The 16,616-nt window shown below is 42.4% G+C and overlaps 1 protein-coding gene across 5 annotated transcripts in view; it reads left to right on the top strand.

The window, feature by feature from the left end:
• The first annotated feature begins 1,705 nt into the window (after positions 1 to 1,705).
• The window catches only part of LOC311501592 (CUGBP Elav-like family member 3), a 42,154-nt gene continuing 27,243 nt past the window's right edge, over positions 1,706 to 16,616 (top strand). Inside the window, exons 1-13 of one of the 5 annotated variants that reach the window (XM_084563504.1) lie at positions 1,706 to 2,295; positions 5,780 to 5,909; positions 6,088 to 6,239; positions 6,328 to 6,380; positions 6,497 to 6,623; positions 6,766 to 6,941; positions 7,355 to 7,697; positions 8,243 to 8,437; positions 9,234 to 9,419; positions 9,514 to 11,482; positions 13,816 to 13,888; positions 14,148 to 14,187; positions 14,297 to 15,841. In XM_084563504.1, coding sequence (XP_084419630.1) covers positions 2,115 to 2,295; positions 5,780 to 5,909; positions 6,088 to 6,239; positions 6,328 to 6,380; positions 6,497 to 6,623; positions 6,766 to 6,941; positions 7,355 to 7,697; positions 8,243 to 8,437; positions 9,234 to 9,419; positions 9,514 to 11,216 — 3,246 coding nt within the window. In that variant the 5' untranslated portion in view covers positions 1,706 to 2,114 and the 3' untranslated portion in view covers positions 11,217 to 11,482; positions 13,816 to 13,888; positions 14,148 to 14,187; positions 14,297 to 15,841. Of the gene's footprint in view, positions 2,296 to 5,779; positions 5,910 to 6,087; positions 6,240 to 6,327; positions 6,381 to 6,496; positions 6,624 to 6,765; positions 6,942 to 7,354; positions 7,698 to 8,242; positions 8,438 to 9,233; positions 9,420 to 9,513; positions 11,483 to 13,815; positions 14,007 to 14,147; positions 14,269 to 14,296; positions 15,842 to 16,616 lie in introns of those variants that run through there. The other 4 variants (XM_084563503.1, XM_084563506.1, XM_084563505.1 and 1 more) reach the window with 4 other exon arrangements.

The following is a 16,616-nucleotide window of genomic DNA, read 5'->3' as shown; positions in this document are numbered from 1 at the left end:
GTAGTTGCACATAGAATATACTACAACCTGATTGACCAATATTTATTGAAGGAGGGTGTTGTTCTACTAGTTGCTCCTTTAAGTAGCCAGTGAGTGAACTCTTTTCAAGTTTGAAAGACTTAAAGATGTTTATACAAAAGTTAACAGGAAACATATATTTGAGCTGATCTGAATTTGAGCTGATACAACTGCACTTTGGATGACGATGGGGAAATGTTACACGTCAAAAGTGTCGTGATTTTATTTATGAAAGCCGTACTTGAAAACCTTTATTCCATCTGCAGACTTGTGATGCCAACTGCTGCGTGTTACACCTGAGAGGAGTGCTTTACAGCTAAATGTGTCATTTGTTTATCTGGAAGGTAGTAAATTCAACTTATTGCCTTTTCAGATGAAAAACTCCAAACACTGAACACTGAACGTGCTTCACTGTTGATTAAGAAGCATCATGGAGATGTGCTAAAGAAAACAATTTCCATTCCTGAACACATCGCTTCTTTTATTTTATTTTTTTTTATTTTTATAGCATTGGGGTATTGTGCCACCACTTTTTCTTTAAATAATGTGGCGTCCGTGTCAAATGATGTTTCATGTCTGGTGGTTCGTCATCAGTCAGCCTTACACACATGAAGATAACCATAGTCTTGCCTGCACAAAAAGTGTATTCTTAACTGGCGGTGATAAAATCATCATTTCACTACAAGTGTCGTTGCAAACCAAATGTGCTGCTGCAGTTTTCTCCAGCTGCGTCATTAGTGATTTACGAGTTCTAAACTATGTTATTAACCTTAACAAGGCAGAGAACAACAGTGTCGTGTACATTACACAATTTTCTGTGCCGGGTTGACACTTCATTTGTGAAATAGGAGTTAAAACTTATGTCACAGTTGTCTGTCCGTGTTGCTTTTAATTTAAATTGTGATAATGAAATTATCATTACTGGCAATTGCCTGACAAATACACTTATTTTTGTACATTAAAGGAATTACGTGGTTCATCAAAAAATCTAACACGTTTGTTGATTTTTGGAATGAAATACCCTACATTTCCTGCAAACTTGTTGCTGAATCTGAACATATCTTTTTTATATATATATATATATATATATATATATATATAATGCATGAACCGAGTTGCAGTTTAAATCAGTCACTTTATAATTGCACAAGTCTTTGCACGCCGTCTTGTCAGTGGAACACGGTGTGCTCCATATGACTGATAAGTACAGACCGGTACTACTGGAAAATCAGGATTTTATTTAGCGACCATTTTTCATTGTGCACAACATCTACAGTATATTCTAGCTGTAGTTAATATACTGTGTTATGTAACAGACCTTCACAGCAGAGGTCTGCAATTGTCACAGTACAGAAAGCAAAGCCGTGTTAACAATGGCCACATTCCACTTAGGGGAAGTTATGCTTCTGCGCATGCTGGTTCACTGTCATGACTCACTGGGACACTTAATGAAGTAAAGTCAGCGTTAATGCACTTGTGCAAACCCTATTATTACAAGTAAAAATGGTTTTACATGCAGATTAAACTACCACATTAGCATTTAGAAACCAATATTGGTAATTTTGCTCATACAAATGGTGCATTTTACCTTTGCATTGTTACTTTAACAGTAAAATAATTATTCTTCCACTATTGCACGTGCACTTAGTTTTATGTGTACAGTATATTATATAACTATACAGCAAATATACAGTAATATAAGTTACCGTTAGCAGGCAGCAGGGGGCGCTAATCATAATTAACTTCCGGGACACTGGGTGGCGCCATAATCGTGTCGTGTTTGCGGAAGTATTCTTCATCACCCCCGCTGCCAGCAACGAGTAAACAGACATACAGGATGTCGCCAGGCGCTAAGTTTTAGCCTTTAACGATATTAACTATTAGCTCCACGTGGGCAATTTCCAAACAAGCGAATCAACTGGTAGCGGCGCAGAAAAACATTCACGCCTCGTAACATCGCAGTGGGAGATGAGCGGCTGCTGAACGCGGCGGTGCCTGCGCTACATGAAGCTAGCATGCTAGGCTAAGTGCTAGCCTCGGCTAAGTTCATCCGCCACTGGAATGATAGAGCTGAGCGGCGCGGAGATCCACTGGACATGGCAGCGGGAGCAGGGGCCGGGGCGGCTTCTGGCGGCTCTCTGGAGTCCGCGTTGGAGAAGAAGTTTAAAGGCGTCACCAACACGATGGACTCCATTCAAGGACTCTCAACGTGGTGCATCGACAACAAGAAGTACCACAGTCTGATTGTGCGTCACTGGATGAAGTGTTTGAAGAAATGTGAGTAGCTTTCACCGCCTGCTCAACTGACAGTTGCTGCTCCAGCTTTAGCTTTTTTGGGGGGGTTTGCATACACCAACCGCAGCCTGTAAAGTGTCTAAAATAAATCATTTTTTTACTGCTTTTTACTTTTTTATCCTTGCCTGTAACGCCGGGAAACGGTGGAGTTTAAAACGTGCGCTCCTCTGAGCAGAACCAGCAGCCAGTGAAGTAAAGTCCTTGTATGCCGACATTTTGGTTCTAGTGGGACTGTTTCCCACGTTATGAAACACTTTTGTTTTTGCTATTGTAAACTAATTTTATCTCTTGTGCTGATCGGACAGTCTTACACACTGCTAGGTAAAAGTTGTAGCTAAAGGGGATGCTCGATTTTTGTTTCGTTAACTGCCGTGTTACACAAAAATAGTGTTTCCATTACGGTAAAGTGTCCCCCTGACACAAATTCAGTGTTCATCATCAGTTCCTTTTATTTTTTATTTTTTGACATTAATCACAAAGTTTGCAGTACATAATCTACCGAGTCCTGGATTATCATATAATCTTGTGTCTTCATTTATTCATTTTGTGATACTTATTATTTTAATTTACATACGTCTCTAAATGTGTTTCCTCCAAACTAAAGTCACGGTTCATGGCCCCTAAATTAATTTGTTTTCAGATGAGACTTGAGAATGGCTGTCGTTAAATTAAAACTAAGTAATCCCATCTTTTTGAACAGGTTTGATAAACTGCATTGCTGCCCGTTGATCACTAAGTTTGTATCTAAAACAATTATTTAATTTACTTTCGAGTGAGGTCTTAGCAGTTATTATTGCCTTAAAAATTGTCTGTTTTTGTTTGTGTTTGCTTCTGAGCGTGGGAAGCATTTAGCAGTGGATGATTGAGAGAACTGATCGCGGTGTTTGTTACTGGTCTATTGGGGAGTGTTTAAATTTATTAGCAACAATAACTTGTGCTTCTCAATCCACGGTTGCGGTAGAGCAGGGTGTTGTTTCCTCAAATTCATCAGTCATCTTTTGGCCTTGGTAACAAAGCTGACTGAACTTTACACGTTTTATTGACTAAATAAACTGATTAATATTGAAGTGTAAATTCAGATAATTAACTTTGAGTGATAATTTTGTTGAGATATTTTATGTTATCAGGCGATTTTAGATTAAATACATCCATCTATTCTCTACGTGTTTATAAAGTTCATTAATAATTGGCATGTTGATGGCCTTATGTTGGAGTAATCTGTGTCAATTAATGCTTTAAAAAACATGGTTGAAACACAGAGACGATAAATATAACAATACATATATTTATTAAATGAATTGAATGTCATGGACAGCTATTACAACAACTTGACTATTGCACTTTTTCAAGTAAATAAAACCTTAAATATGTAAGTGAATAAATAAGGACTGAAACAGGCCGTAAACGAGTCAGTTAGTCAGTATTTTAATTGATAAGTAAATGATTTTAGGTCAGTCCTGCCGTTTTCTGTTTTATCTCATTATAAATTAAATAGCTCTGGTTTGGTCCGACTAAACAAGCTATTTAAAGATATCATTTTGTCTCTGGGAAATGTTAATAACCTTTATCAGTTAGCATTTTAGATGAAACTATGGAAAAACAGTTGGAATATAACAGGAAATAGAAGCTGTTGCATATTGTTCTGAAACTTATTTCTTCTATGCTGCTTTTCCAATCCCTTCCAGGCATCTGCTCATGGTCTCAGTGCTGTAGTGGTCATTTTTATTTATTTTTGTATTCGTTCTATTAACAGTAGCAGTAAAACACGCAGTCACAAATTATTTTAACTACACACTTTCCTTTTTATTCTATAGCACTAGCATTTGTTAAATTTTGGTTGTCTTTTTTTGTCTTTCATACTTTATCTGTCATGGCTGCAGATAATGATGATGTTGTTGTTGGCTGAGATTATGTGAGCAACACCTTAAACTTCTAAACTACTCCTTCGGGGCCTTGCATGGCTGCTCACCGCTCCATGTTTTCTTGAACAAAGAGAACTAATTCCTTGTACGTTTACGGGCAATATATGATGCATACATATTAATTCTTTGCCAAGCGTTTATTTTTACTCCTGTGCTTTGTGAAGGTGTTGAAGTTTGTAAAAACTTTGAGTCGCTCTTGTCTGGGTTTCTTACAGCTTGGTGTTGGCATTGCGGTTTTATCAGTTTTTAAATAAGTCACTCTGTTAAATGTCAGTCTGACACTAAAAGGCAGTTGTCCACTTGCCATGCGTTGAATTGAAACTCAGACTTTTATTCACCCTGTAACTGTCACACAGGAAACGTGAATTTCATCTGTTAACTGGCGAGTTATAGGAAGTCAATGAAAACCTTGTTTGTGTTGTTTATTTGCGTCAGTTTGCTTTTGAGTGTAAATTTATTGGCTGCGAGTTGAGATTTGAAAAAAAAAAAATGCATACTTTGTATATTAGATCTTTCACAGCGGTGCAGAAATGACTTAAACTGTGTCTGTGTTGCTCGTTATTGTGTCTTTATTATTTGACGTATGTGTGTGTGCAGTGAGGTCCGAGGCAGAGAATGTTTGGTTAGATTTATTCACTTAGTTTGGATGAGATTGTGCACGATGTTTTAGTTTTGCCTGCTTTGGTGAATTAAAGAACGGGTTTTGTGGAAAAAATTTACTCACTCTGAAAGACTGACAGTATTGATTTGGTGTCTGTTCCAGTACTATGTTGTTGGCTCTGATATCAAATTGAATAAAATGATACCCTGTTTGTATGAAAACAACAAATAGGGTTTTTAGCTCTCTGTAAGCTTCCTGCTTAGATCTTATAAACAGTTTGGGGTTAGCTTTTTACATTTACAGCGTCAAAGTAATTTAGATTGGTTTCTCATTTATTATCAAACTACAAATTATGTTTATTCACTGAAAACATTAGGTTCTGTAGTAAAAAATAAAAGCTTTGTAATATGACAGTCCTCCACTAAATCCTCCTTCGTGACGGTTATATTGTTCAGTTTATGTTGAAACAGCACATGAGCATTTTGGAGGATGTAGTTTGGATTGAATTAAAGTGTTTCTGGCTAACATGGGGTTGTCGAAATAATAGAAACGTGTCGGTACAACACAGCGCAGTTCAATAGTGCTGCCAAACCACAGCCTCCGAAATGAAATGCACGGTTGAATCAACAGCTCTCTCAGTTGTTTTAAATAAATACTTAATACCATAACCTTCATAAGCATTCATATTGAGTAGTGTACCTAATGAAATGGCATGTTAGTGTATGTTTTTGGTTTGGCGACCTGCCAGAATAATTTAGTAGATTAGCTCGTCAGTTTGAGCTTTTATAGAGTAGGTGATTAATCATTTAACAGTAAAATTAATCTATACGTTTAAGCGCTGCGGATGCTGACAAATCTTTAAAAGATTGTCTGAAGAGATGAGACTCTCCTTACAGAACATCTGCCCTCTCGTTAACGTGACCGTCTCTCTTTGCTCTCACAGCCGATGCCTCACACAGACTCAACCTGTTGTACCTCGCCAACGATGTCATTCAGAACTGTAAAAGGAAAAATGCCATTGTTTATCGGACGGCCTTCGCCGAGGTCCTCCCAGAAGCCCTCTTGCTGGTCAAGTAAGTCACGTGTTTAAATATGGTTTTTGCAGAGTGGACAGTCCTCCTTTCTTTGTCCTTGCATTTGTCTTGTTCAGTCAGCGCCATGCCTCAAAGTCAAGCAAGCGCCATTATATCAAAGAGGATACATCTCTAGTGCCTCTCGTTCTTATTCTGCCATCCCCTCTCCTCTCTCCAGCTCTGAGAGTAACCCCAAGGTGATTACATCGGTGGAGAGGATACTGTCCATCTGGGAGGAAAGGGCAGTGTATTCAGGGACGCTCATTTCTGAGCTTAGAGGTGTGTTAGTCAAAGAGGAGTCCCCTCCCGAGACACCGGTGGAGCAGAAAAGTAAGCACACTAATGATTTCTTTCTCTTTCTATAATCTCAGCCCAAGACACGGTGCATTTTGTTAATTTGTATTCTTATATTTTAAAGCTCCAGTTGAGTCCAAAGCGGATCTACAGTCCAAGATCGTCGCCGAGTTTGTGGTAAGCATGATGATACCGTTTTTTTTTTTTTTTACAAGCTCAGTCTTCCTCCTTTTGTCCTTGACTCAAATGTACCATTTACCTGATGTTCTGAGTGGCTGCTCCCTCTGCTTTAGCCCCAGGCGCTAATTGACCAACTGTCCAAGTACAAGAAATCTCTGGAGGAGGTTGACCTCAGAGAAAAACAGCTGGCAGCTATGAGGGTTGACATCTGCAGTTCTGATGCCCTGAAGAGACTCAAAGGTGCCTGTTTAAATCATCTTTTACTGCTTAACCTCGTGCAACACACGCAAACACGCACGCACAGGTCTCGGCTTTAAGAGAAGCCAAGTTTTTACTGTCTCTGTCCTTTACAAACTCCTCCGTTTATGCTTGGCTTTCACAGATAAGGCCGGAGGGAAAAAATTCTCCAAGGACTTTGAGGAAGGAAGCGCGCAGCTGCAGGAGTTTGTGAAGTTCTTTGACAAACAAAGCAAAACGGGACCTCCGCTCATGGAGGCTCTCAGCCACGCAGATATCTTCTACGAGATGCAGTACAAGGAGGTCAAAATTGTTGCAAATGTAAGTGGCAGAGGGGTGTTTGTTTTGCATGAGGGCGACAGAAGACCAGTGAAGTTTAATAAAATTCAGGGAGTTGTAGTGTGATAGGTGAGAAACCAGTGGATTGACATGATGCAAACACACGTCCCTGAGCATCCAAAGGTGGTGGCATGGTTGATGATACTTTCATTTTACATAGAGAGCAGTAATGGAAAGAAGAGCTAGCTCTGTCTGTACACGAGCAATATTTCTATGTTCTCTTTGGTTACCTAGGCAACCCCTGGACCACTAGAGACCAGCTGTCGGCTACAAAGAGATTAACAAATAGCTTTACATGTGGACAGGGCTTTGCCTCAACATAGAGTTATGCAGAGAATGTGTGTCAATGAAAACCCAAATAAAAAAAACTAAAAATAATCCTATCTTCTCTCAAGGCCTACCAAACATTTGCCAACCGGGTGTCCCACCTGAAGCGTAAGCTGGACAGCCTGAAGGCCACCCTGCCAGACCTGGACGAGTCGCCCATCCCCTCACCCTCTGCAGACGCACCGTCTCCGACGGGCTCAGAGTCTCCTTTTCACAGTCTGGAGTTGTCGCACCCGGATCCGGACCTCGACGGCTCCGCTATGGACGACGAGGCCGAGCCGCCGGCCCCGAGTCCTCTGTCCTCGCCAGGAGGATCCCCCAGACGCCCGGAGGCTCTCGGGCAGGCCGACAACCGCATAGTGGAGGACATGGAGCTCTCGGAGGATGAAATGGACAGTGGTGGCATCATAGGTAAGGAGTAGGGTGGCGATTAATGCCCCTCATAATAAGAGCTTTTAAATGCAATATATGTAGTATTTGGTTTGTAGTTGTACTTTAAGGAGCAGCTACAGGGACAAAGCTAGTTGAATGTAACAGCAAGTCACCTCATATCGAGTTTACTGATCATTACTCTTCTTCTGTAAGTTTGTTCAGATTCCCTTTATCCATTTCGCATTGTGGTGGCGGTGTCGCTATCAGTGCGTGAAACACAACACCTGCTGTGCGAGCACTTGTTAACGTCTTGTGTCAACATAAATCCGCCTTTATAAGTCACAGGTGTTTTTAAGAGGACCTCTCTGGTGTCAGACTGTGTCAATATTTTCAGCAGCACAGTCCTCTCCGCTGATTCATCACTTAATGGGCTTCTCCTGCCCTAAAAATCACCAGTAACGAAATTACTGCGTGGCCTAAAAGCAAATCCAAAACTAACCGCATCAGCTCTGTGTCATTACGTTGACAGCTCGCTTGTCCGAACTCCCTCTCACCGCTTTTCACTGTCACATTTCTTTCCCCAGTCGAGGAGCAGATGGGATCTGTCCGTCACCCTGAGGTGTCCACTCCGCTGCCTGCAAAAAGCGAGCCATCAGTAGCGGCCGAAAAGCCCGTCGCGAAGGTCACGGCCCCCGTAGCCGCTCCTGCAGCTCCTGCTGTTGATGTGGGTAAAATTGGCTCCATCCTCAACAGTTTAAGCTCTGTCACCAAGAACACAGGTGAGTGCTGATGGTTGATACTGAAGACTGAACCTGACAACACTGCCTCTGCTTTTAAGATTCAAGTCGTGTTTATTGGCACTTTCACAATATGTTAATAAAAACATACAAAAAAAATACTCTTTTTCCTTGTCCCACTTTCACACCGATCAGGCATAACATTATGACCATGGACAGGAGAAGTAAATAACGTTGATCATCTTGTGACAATTCAGTGTTCTGCTGGGAAACTTTTGCACCTGGCATTCATTCATGTGGATGTTACTTAGACATGTAGCACCCACCTAGACCAGATCAGACACCCCCACCCCATAGCAATGAGACTGATTGATGGAAGCAGCCATCCCCAGCAGGATGCAGCCTGACACACACACAAAAATGGTTTAGGAACAACTAAAAAGAACATGAAAAACAGCACAAGGTGTTGACCTGGCCTCCAAATTCACTAGATCCCAAACTGATCAACTATCTGTAGGATGATCCACAGAGGCCCCTCCCCTCAACTCATAGGATCCAAAGGCCCCCCACTAACAACACTGTGTTGCCAGACACCACAGGACACCCTCAGAAGGCCCATGTCCATTCTCTGATGAGTCACAACTGTTTTGGAGACACAAGGAAGACCTACACAATATTAGGAAGGTGGTCATAATGCTATGCCTGATCGTTGTATGTGGTTTAAGTCCCAGCATCTTCTTGTAATAGTTTTGTCTCATACAGTATCAGTAAAGGTTTGATTAGTTAACCACTATGCTGTGATTTATACTACAAATGAGAAATACTCTTTGTCTTCCAGGACCGTTATTGGAGGATCCTCCTACAGCTGCTCCTGCTGCTCCCTCCTCTGTGAAGACCATACCTGCTGCACCTGTGGCTTCCCAGGATGCAAGCTCATTGGTCAAACTCCTCTCCAAGGTGGACGTGAGTCCTGCAGATCTCCTCAGCGCTCTGTCCAAAGTCCAGGGCCAAAGCAGCATTGAGGGTGAGAACAAGGAGTCAAACTGTTTGGTTATCATACATTAATAGCAGCACACTTGCTCAAAATAACGTTGTGTGTTCTTCTTTTCATCCCTTAGGCATCACCTCTCTTCTGAGCAGTTCATCTGCTAATGTCACCTCAGATTCCTCCAGTACAGACAAGATCCTTCCCTCTTCTTCACCCGCACCTGCGTCAGCGGCGCCCTCTCAGAGCCCGTCTCTCTCCTTGGTTCCACCCGTGCCTTTCTCATCCAGCTCCACTGTAAGGCAGAGCTCAGGTACCCAGGCACCCGCACAGACTTCCAACGCAGCCTCTGCTCTGGTCCAGGCTCTTCACAGAGACATGGATTTGACAACGGAGACTGAACCGTCTGTGTCTTCTAAGAGTTTAGAGTCTAAAATCCATAACTTCCTGCAGGGGAACACTGCGTTTAGTGCATTCGACCTGGGTTTCCCTAGAAACACGACTCTGGGAGGGGATAGTCTCAGCCCAGTCACTGGCGCAGACACCCAGGGTGGGACACCCGTGCGGGATGAAGGCGGTGGCACCCCGACTCAAGATGAGATCATGGACAAGCCAGCGGTGGTCCCGTTTGCTTCCAGCATGAATCAGTCATCTGTTGGTGAAACTGCAAAGACGGCACCTATCGCATACCAGAATAGCAGCCAGCACAACAATCTACATCTGCAAACGCACTTGCAGCCGGGTGTGTCTCAGAACGGGCAGCCATACCCTTATGGCAAACAGGACATGTCAGAGCACGGGATTACCGCACCAGCTGCACATTACCATCAGATTTCTGCACAAGCACAAGGGCCGGTGCCTGGAGAAAGAGCCCCAGGCAGCGCCAGTAGCGTGCAGACAGCTGAGGGCTTTCAGGGGTCGAGTGAAAGGAGTTGGTTTGGTGACACGTTCCCAGGGGGAGGCTCTCAGCAGCCCGGTGGCTACCATGTGCCTGGAGGGGCTAGAGAAAACCAGGCATCAGGGCATTATCCTTACCAATCAGAGCCAATTCAGAAGCCCCAAGGGATGGCCTCACTGCAGGGGGGCACCGGATCTTCTCCTTTCTATACAAGCTCCCTCCCCCCTGTCCCAAAGTTACCCCCTCCCCCTCCTCCTCATGGCTTTGACGCAATGATTCCTCCAGAGCAGCAGCCGTTTCCTGGCGCAGATACGGGGATAAGGGACGGTATTAGGGCAAGAGTGGACAGTGTCCTCAGTGGGTTAGTGATCCATGACCATCAGCACAAGTCCTCGTTTCATCCAGATGAGAGGATGTATGACGCTGACCAACATCGCCCGCGGCAGCACCCACCTGAGGATTCACGCCCTCACCCAGATGACCTCCATTACCAGGAGGAGCCCGAGCATTACCACAGTGACCCCCATCAACGTGACCCCGCTTACTTCGAGGAAGATCCTTACCACCACCCAGATGATTCATATTACGGCCCGGACAGTCCTCAACACCCCTACCCCAGAGGTCAAGGCCGCCTCATACCCCCTCACTCACCCTCAGAGGACCCTTACCACGGCCACGACTTCCAGCAGCACAACGCCCCTCCTCCGCACTACACTCCAAGGAGACCACCACCTTATCACGAAATGCGCCATCCCGGTCTGAGACCTCCACCTCGTCCTCCCCACCCAGCGCATCACCCACGCCCCAGAGGACCCCCACGTCCGCCGTTCCTCCGGTTCCACGGCCCCGATCCGAGGTTAAGGGGCAAGCGTCCGGGTCCAAGAGGAGGTGGTCCAATGTTCCCCCCTAAAAGACCCTTTCTACCCCCACGGTACTGACCGTTACCTGTTCACGAAAGAAGCTGCTGCAGACTGTTGCTTGTCCACACCTGAAACGTTGTGGACGGAAGTGCAGATATGGGTGGGCTTCAGAATACAAAGCTAGACTGTAGAAGAATTATCAGCAATCAAAAGCTGCCAGAAGACGACTGTAGACGGCGGAGGCTAAAGGATGTTTCCGAGGGTTGAGGAGGCAACACCGAGAGACATAAAGAAGTCAGTGAGAGGGCTGAAGAGTGAAGACGGAAGATTAAAGAAAATAAGAGGTGGATATATATAATTCACTATTTGTGTTATTTGCTCCGGTATGAATCATTAAATATGTAATTAAGCGTCAGTTAGAAATAGGTCAGCGTGTGTGCATGGTATGCGTGTGTGCATGCAGTCAAGTGTTAAGCCAACTAGTCAAATTTTTTTTTCCCAAGTTGAACCCGAAGATAGTTATTTTTGCTAAGAAGGAAACAAAAGAATGTAGTTGTTTAGTTTTTCAGGGAGCACTTTTGACTTCTTCTCTTCCACATCGGCAGTGTAACGTTTTCGGAAAAGCATCAATTTAAAGTCCACTTTGAGTAAGACAAACCAAACCAAGAGCGTGTCTCAGAGGTTCTGTTTCTAGTCTATACGGAGGGGAAATTATTTTTCTCCTTGTTCCATCTCCGCTATGTTTTACTTGTGAAGCGATTCGCTCGATCCATTCGCCGTTTAGTTTTAACGTCTCGTTAAGTTCCTTGAATGAAAGCGGCACAAGTCCAGTCAAAGAGAGAGAGAAAGAGAGAGAGAGAGAGAGAGGTGTGAGTTATTTTTTTTTCCCAGCCTTTTCCGACGCCGACGCAGAAGATGTGCATTTCTGGCCGGAAGGAAGATGATCGCCTTCAGTTTTGTTTCTTTGTACTGACTAATAAAAATCTGAGTTTGAAAAATGTGTTGTTTTATTTCTTCACTGTCGCAGCTGTGACAAAACTAGGACTTAACTTATACACTCAATACAGAATTTAGTGCATTTTGTTCTTCTTCACTGTTTTAATTCTCTCAAATACAACTTTTAAGATGCTTTCCACCAAATATCTGTTTCCTCTTAGGTCTAAAATAGCTGTGACCACAGTATTAGAGATAAAAGCAAAGATTAAAACTCTAACTTAGGTGCATTTACTACGTGTATATAGTAGCTTTTAGGTATTTGCTCTTCTTCCTATAGGCGGCTGCAGTTTATAGTTTGAGAATGAAAGATAACCTCTGCTCTACATAAATTAGGTCCACTTGTGCGTCCCTCTCGTCATATTAATATATTTATTGGTCAGCTTCTGCAGTCAATTAATCCTACAAATCTGTATGTTTTACTTAGCGTAGTCTCGTATTTGACCTTGTTTTGGTTTGTTAGTATGTTTTAAATTTGTGAATCTCCGTCTACCTGAGGCCGGTATTTTCCAGTCCATTCCTCTTAACTTATTCTTCGCTAATCTAGTCAAGTTTGAAAAAGATTTACTTTAGCTTACCATCTTAAAAGTAGAAAACATTCCCCTTGAGCGTTTCTAATCTGTCAGGTTTGTTCATATGAGGCTGCCTCGCCTCAGCAAACGCTTTGAGGACCAACTCATCTCTGGTGATGTGACGAGCATGTTTCCTTTCCAGTCACTGGCGTCCCCTTGAGAATGTCTCGCGTCACAGTAGAAGCCATCTACTTTTGTAAATGTTCTTTTTATTTAAAGAGGGCGATGTGAGGGCCGAGCTGATCAGGGGCCAAACAAAGTTGACTTCACATAGGCAGGGCTTCAAGATTAAAAGATGATTAGCAAGACTGTTAAACATAAAGTAAGGCTTCTACTTTAATGATTAATTTGCAAACACGTTTTTTTGTTACAACGTTAATTGAACCATTACATTAATCCAATTAGGTGATATACCTCAGTGTGTAATCTGTAACTTATTTATTTATTAATTTGCAGAAGTGTGACAGATCTTGGTGTCGATGCACTTGACTTCCTGGATCCTCTCGCTTAAAACTAGTTCTAATTAAGATCTAGTCTCGTTTAGGGAACAGAGTGTCGATTTACAATGAGAACTACGCGTTTAGATTAAAAGAAAAGCAAGAAATCTGACAAAGGCGATTAAGTTAAAAAAAAAAAAAAAAAAAAAAAAAGCAGTTCTGCTGTCGGACCTGTTCGCGCGTAATTACGCACGATCGAAGCGCAGCGCAGTTTAATGTCGACGTATGGGTGCGCGCACAGATAATGAGTGGTTACTGTTTAAAATAGCTCAGGTGAGCCAGCTGTCGCCAGATGTCAGCAGATGTTTCGTTGGGATTTCAGTTTATTTGGCAGCTGCTTTGTTAAAGGAGGAGCAGCAGCCGTGGCATTAAAAATTAAATAAATAAATTATGTAACGCCAGTTTCATATGCTGTGTTTATTTTGGCGCACTGTAGGATTTTTGCACAGAAATCCTAAAGTGCGCCAAAATAAATATGCTATTTATTTATTTATTTGTTTGTTTATGAAATGGGAAAGTGACTAATAATGTTTACTGAGTGCACAGAGCTTCTTTCCCTTGAATTTTAACCTATTTCCTGTTCTCCCCCCCCTCCCTCCTGTTTTTCATCTTCAGGGATCCAGAGCCACACTTTGATGTGTCTGATGTGATGGAAACCTTTCCCACATGTTAACTGATGGAAATGGAGGTGTGTGTGTGTGTGTGTGTGTTTTGATGCTGTGGTGGTTCTCCTCTTTGAATCCTGCACGGCTCCCAGTGATGGCTCTTCACGGTCTCTCATGAAGGCTATGCACCGCAGCAGCTGAGTAAGCTTCCAGTTTAATATTATCAGAAACTAAGTGCCACCAGCAGGAAATCAAATCAGTCAATACGAGCTGCTGGGAGAAAATAAAATGCTCAAATTCTCTCTCTTTCTCTCTCTCTCCTCTTTGTGTGTTTGTGTTTAGCCGATTGTTTGAGGTGAAACAGATGGTTGGACACACTTGAGTAAGTACAACCAGGATTATTCACTCACTAAATCCATGTTTTTTTATTAAATAAAGTATTATTATTCATGGCAAAATAAAACTCAGTGTTGTTGTTTATTTATTTGCAGCATCCTGCACCTACCCATGTGCTTTATGTCCTGTAAAAACCATTTACTGTCTCCACAAGGTCAGTTTCTCATGCAGCTTCAAAAACCTCTAGAATATTTATATTTGTCCAATGATCTCCCTGGATAGTTCAGCTACAGTTTAGCCTAAGATGTTGGAGAATTCAACAACCACAAGAGGGAACAGTTGTTTGAAAACGGTGAACCAAATTTGGAGATTCGCATCAAATATCCCTGCGAAAACACAACGCGAAGACCTTTCGTGAACTTCGGCCGCCGATTATTGTTAGGAACGGCTATGGATCGGTTTGTGGAGTATTTCAAGTTCCAGGAAACGTCTCTGTAATTAGATTACATCCGGTGTTGGAAAATAACTAAGTGCATTTACTCAAGTACTGTACACAAGAACAATCTGTGTGTCTCCACTTCTGGGTGGATTTATTTGGGATTTTTACATAAAACTACTTTAATTTTGATCCATTTGGTTGAGATTCTCCATTTCTCCTTTAATTTCAGGCTTCTAACATTAAAAAATGGATAAAAAACACTTTAAAGAGCAGTATTTTGACTGTATTCCAGCAGTGTGCATCAAACTTTCTTGTTTTAAGTGATGCACTGTGTTGCTTTTACGTGACCAACATATTTCTTTTAGGTTATTTTATGAAAAAGCGTTCAAGGATCCCACTAGAGACAGAAATATCTTTACGTGACTTGGGCTTTTACACTGCATCTGCATCTCTGGACGTAGCAACAGTAAATCTAGGCCTCATAATGCAGTAATAATAAACCAGTAATTTAATCTTAGGTGGAACATCAAAGGGGAAGTTCTGCACTTAACTCTCTAAGTGTTTTAAAGCAGGACTTTTACTTGTAACTTAAATTATCTGTGTACTATTCAAAGCGTAAAAACACGTTTAAATCCCCCAGATACAAGTAAATGTCATAAGCACTCCAACTGGCATCGTGTGTGTGTTTGCAGCTTGTCACCAGATGTCGTTGTTGGTTAGATTGTGAAACAAATAAATGGGAAAAAAAAAAAAAAAAAAAAAAAAGCCATCCATTGTGAAAATGACACACATCACGTTCCCCTTATATCGCCCATGTATACTTGATCAGCGCCAGATGAACCCAGTCCCTGCCACGCCTCCACCATAGGCTTATACTGTGAGGCTGAAGGGCGGACGGCAGACAGGATTTAGCGGCTGATGGCAGATGGCAGTCTTAACATTTAGAGACGAGCCGGGGAGATGCTCTGCAGTCGGAAATAAAGGCATTACTGCCGAGGCCGCGGAGAGGTCTGCGCGCAGAGGTTCGCTTTAAATAAACACCACAGTGCCATCGCCGGAGCCACGCAGGTCCAGATCGTGACTCCTTTGAAGTGTGGCCGTGTGCGCATGTGTCGGGTGTGTGCAGCCTGCTGTCATGTGGGCTCATTGTTTACATGCTGCCCAGATTCCAGGGAGGGCGTGTGTATGTGTGTGTGTGTGTCCTTTCAAATAGGTCGCTGAATTAAAAACACAAAATCAGATTTATTTATATATTTATTTTTTTACTTTACTATAGCGTGTCCCTGATAATGTGACAGGAGTTGATACGTTTCAGCACCACGGCCAGCTCCACTGCGAGAACAAAAGGCGGATTTGCAGCTCTTGATGTCAGGGGCTGTCTGCGTTTTATCAGTCCACACGAAAAACGAAAAGAGTAAACACCTGCTGCCTGATTTACTTCCTAGTGTTTTCTGATTGTATTTCATGAGGAAAATGTCTCTCCAGACACTAAATTACACCATAATGATTTTTTCAACAGGATTTTAATGTCTCTCATCAATTATAATCTGATAATCATGCTTTATTTATACCTCTGTGTTGAATCCACAGAAAGCTTATGTTGCAGCCCACCAATGTGACTTACACCATGAGCATTTGTACTTGTAGGCTGGTGTGTTGCTGTGTTGCTTTACAATTACTAACCATTTTGTTTTATGTGTGCGCTCCATATATCCGAGAGCGGCGACTGGAATTGACTCCAAGGTTCAAGGTTCAAGGTTCTTTATTTGGCCATTTGTGCATAAACCAACAGTCCAGGCACATTGGGAATCTTGTGCAGGGCTCTCAGAGTCAACAGTTTAGGTAGTTAAGAAAGAAAAAGAAGTATAAAATATAGAAATCACTATACAACGTTAAGAAAGGCAAAAATATAAATACAAAATATAGAAACATTATACAACAGTAAGAGCACAATATAAGAAGTATGAAGGCATCGCGTTGGCGCTGAACAACATTTTATTTTGCAAAGAAAGGAGATTCGTTCATGAAGCTGTAGA

The sequence above is a fragment of the Chelon labrosus genome (genome assembly GCF_963514085.1).
Source record: "Chelon labrosus genome assembly, chromosome: 16".
Taxonomy (NCBI): Eukaryota; Metazoa; Chordata; class Actinopteri; order Mugiliformes; family Mugilidae; genus Chelon; species Chelon labrosus.
The sequence above is the reverse complement of the archived record's forward strand: the minus strand, read 5'-3'. Positions and strand labels throughout refer to the sequence as shown.